Genomic DNA, 2,427 nt, shown 5'->3' with positions numbered 1-2,427 from the left:
CACATATTTTGGTTTGTTCATCCCTTTTTCCATTCCTCTCTCTGAGATTTCCTTTTTTTCTTGTGCAGAGAGTGACGTATGTCTGGATTCTCTCTGTCTCCCATCCGGTGATGGGATGGTGAGTGAGAATGAGGAGGAGAAACCCCAGCAGGAAGATGCTGTGCAAGTAGAACCACATTGGATGTTATCAGGAAGATTCAAAGGGAATGTTTCCAGGAGTTGTGCACTCCCAGAAAACACAAAAGCCTGTGAGACTCAGCAGAGGCCAGAGGAAAACTACAGTAGCTACTCAGACCTTATTCCATGCAACAGAATCAACTTGGAAGAGACACGCTACACATGCCATGAGTGTGGGAAAAGCTTCAGTCGGAGCTCACACCTTATCAGACATCAGAGAATCCACACAGGAGAGATGCCCTACACATGCGCTGAGTGCGGGAAAAGCTTCAATCAGAGCTCTGCCCTGAGCGCACACAGGAGAATCCACACAGGTGAGAAACCATATGGATGCTCTGAGTGCGGGAAAAGCTTCAGTCAGAAGTCAAACCTTATCACACATAGGAGAATCCACACCTGTGAGAAACTGTATGGATGCTCTGAGTGTGGGAAAAGCTTCAGTCAGAGCTCAGATCTTATCAGACATCAGAGAATCCATACCGGGGAAATGCACTACACATGCTCTGAGTGTGGGAAAAGCTTCAGTCGGCGCTCACAGCTTATCACACATCGTAGAATACACACTGGAGAGATGCCCTACACATGCTCTGAGTGTCAGAAAAGTTTCAGTTGGAGCGCACACCTTATCAGACATCAGAGAATCCATACAGGGGAGACGCCCTACACGTGCTCTGAGTGTGGGAAAAGCTTCAATCAGAACTCTGCCCTGAGCGCACACAGGAGAATCCACACAGGTGAGAAACCGTATGGATGCTCTGAGTGCGGGAAAAGCTTCAATCAGAGCTCTGCCCTGAGTACACATAGGAGAATCCACACAGATGAGAAATTGTATGGATGCTCTGAGTGCAGGAAAAGCTTCAATCACAGCTCTGCCCTGATCACACATCAGAAAATCCACACAGGGGAGAAGCCCTACACATGCTGTGAGTGTGGGAAAAGCTTCAGTTGGCGCTCACACCTTATCAGACATCAGAGAATCCACACAGGGGAGACTCCCTACACGTGCTCTGAGTGTGGGAAAAGCTTCAGTCAGAGCTCTGCCCTGAGCACACATAGGAGAATCCACACAGGAGAGAAACTCTACACATGCTCTGAGTGCGGGAAAAGCTTCAATCAGAGCTCAAGCCTTATTAGACATCACAAAATCCACATGAGTGAACTGTTATAAATCCTTTGACTAGAGCTGGCCAAAGTTTTTTTTTTTTTTTAAATCACATTTGCTAATTCCCACATAGTGATTTTTACACCATCTTCACCATGGCGCCTCAGCTCCCCCAGATGAGTTGCCTGCTTCTGCCTTTGGCAGCTCACCCTTCTTTGGGGTCAATCCTCTGATTTTTTTTTTCTATCAACTCCTTTCCTTTTGAGTCATAGGAGTGTGTGTCCCTCCAGCCAGGCATGTTTATCAGCTCCAGGTGGAGGGAGAGAGGTTTAATCCCAACAAGCTACATTGAGGCAAAAACTACCTGTTCCGTACATCCACTAGGACTGTACATGGCGTTGGCTGCTCAAGTTAGTGATCTTGGTGTAAAAAGACAATTATAGTTGTAGTGCGGATGCAGCCCAGGTGCAGTGGTTGGCATTAGCTTTCCCCTTGACCTGACCTAAACTCCATCACTTCCTAGTCTAAATAAACCCTGAGCATCACGGTTATATTGTTCCTCCATTTCAAAGCAATTGTTAGTCATCGAGTTCTCCCTTGGGGAACAAATTGTTTCATTCTCAGTTGCTCTGATGTTGCTTCAGGTTGTGCTGGGGAGCAGATACTTTTGCTACTATTTTCCTCACTTAAAATATATTGAACTATAAGACAGAGCAGGAACAGGGCAGAGATAGGAAAAAATGTCATTTCCCCTGCTGTAACAACAGAAGAAGATAGGGTAAGTCAGAGGGATTCCCTTATTCCCCATCACCATCCCAATCCCCCTGTTGTTCAATTGGTTAGGTCAGTATTTTTTTCTAAAGGGCTGGGAACAGGATTCCCTAGTAAATGACTTGGAACTAAGTAAAATACCCATGCATTTGGCTCCCAAAGCAATTCTGGCCCAGGCCCTGCAAGAGGTCACTCTTGAAGATATCTCCTTCCTAATCAGCTGCATGTTACCTATTATTTGGGAAATGCAATCCCTTTTTAGGTAGAGATGGGAAAAATGGAAGTGACATTTCTCTTCAGCTCACCCGTGGGAGATGCTGCAAATGTGTAGAAAATGAAATCCATGTTGAATGTGATATAGCTGCAGAAAGATACCT

The 2,427-nt window shown here is 45.8% G+C and overlaps 1 protein-coding gene across 1 annotated transcript; it reads left to right on the top strand.

Moving 5' to 3' along the window:
• Positions 1-547: 547 nt before the first annotated feature.
• On the top strand, positions 548-1,752 carry LOC120403039 (zinc finger protein 211-like; the record flags this gene model as incomplete). The annotated part of the gene is made up of 1 exon (XM_039533696.1): positions 548-1,752. A coding segment is annotated over one exon (798 nt), but the record flags the coding sequence as incomplete, so codon positions are not given.
• Positions 1,753-2,427: the final 675 nt, after the last annotated feature.

This window comes from Mauremys reevesii, linkage group 1, assembly GCF_016161935.1.
Source record: "Mauremys reevesii isolate NIE-2019 linkage group 1, ASM1616193v1, whole genome shotgun sequence".
NCBI lineage: Eukaryota > Metazoa > Chordata > Testudines > Geoemydidae > Mauremys > Mauremys reevesii.
The sequence above is the reverse complement of the archived record's forward strand: the minus strand, read 5'-3'. Positions and strand labels throughout refer to the sequence as shown.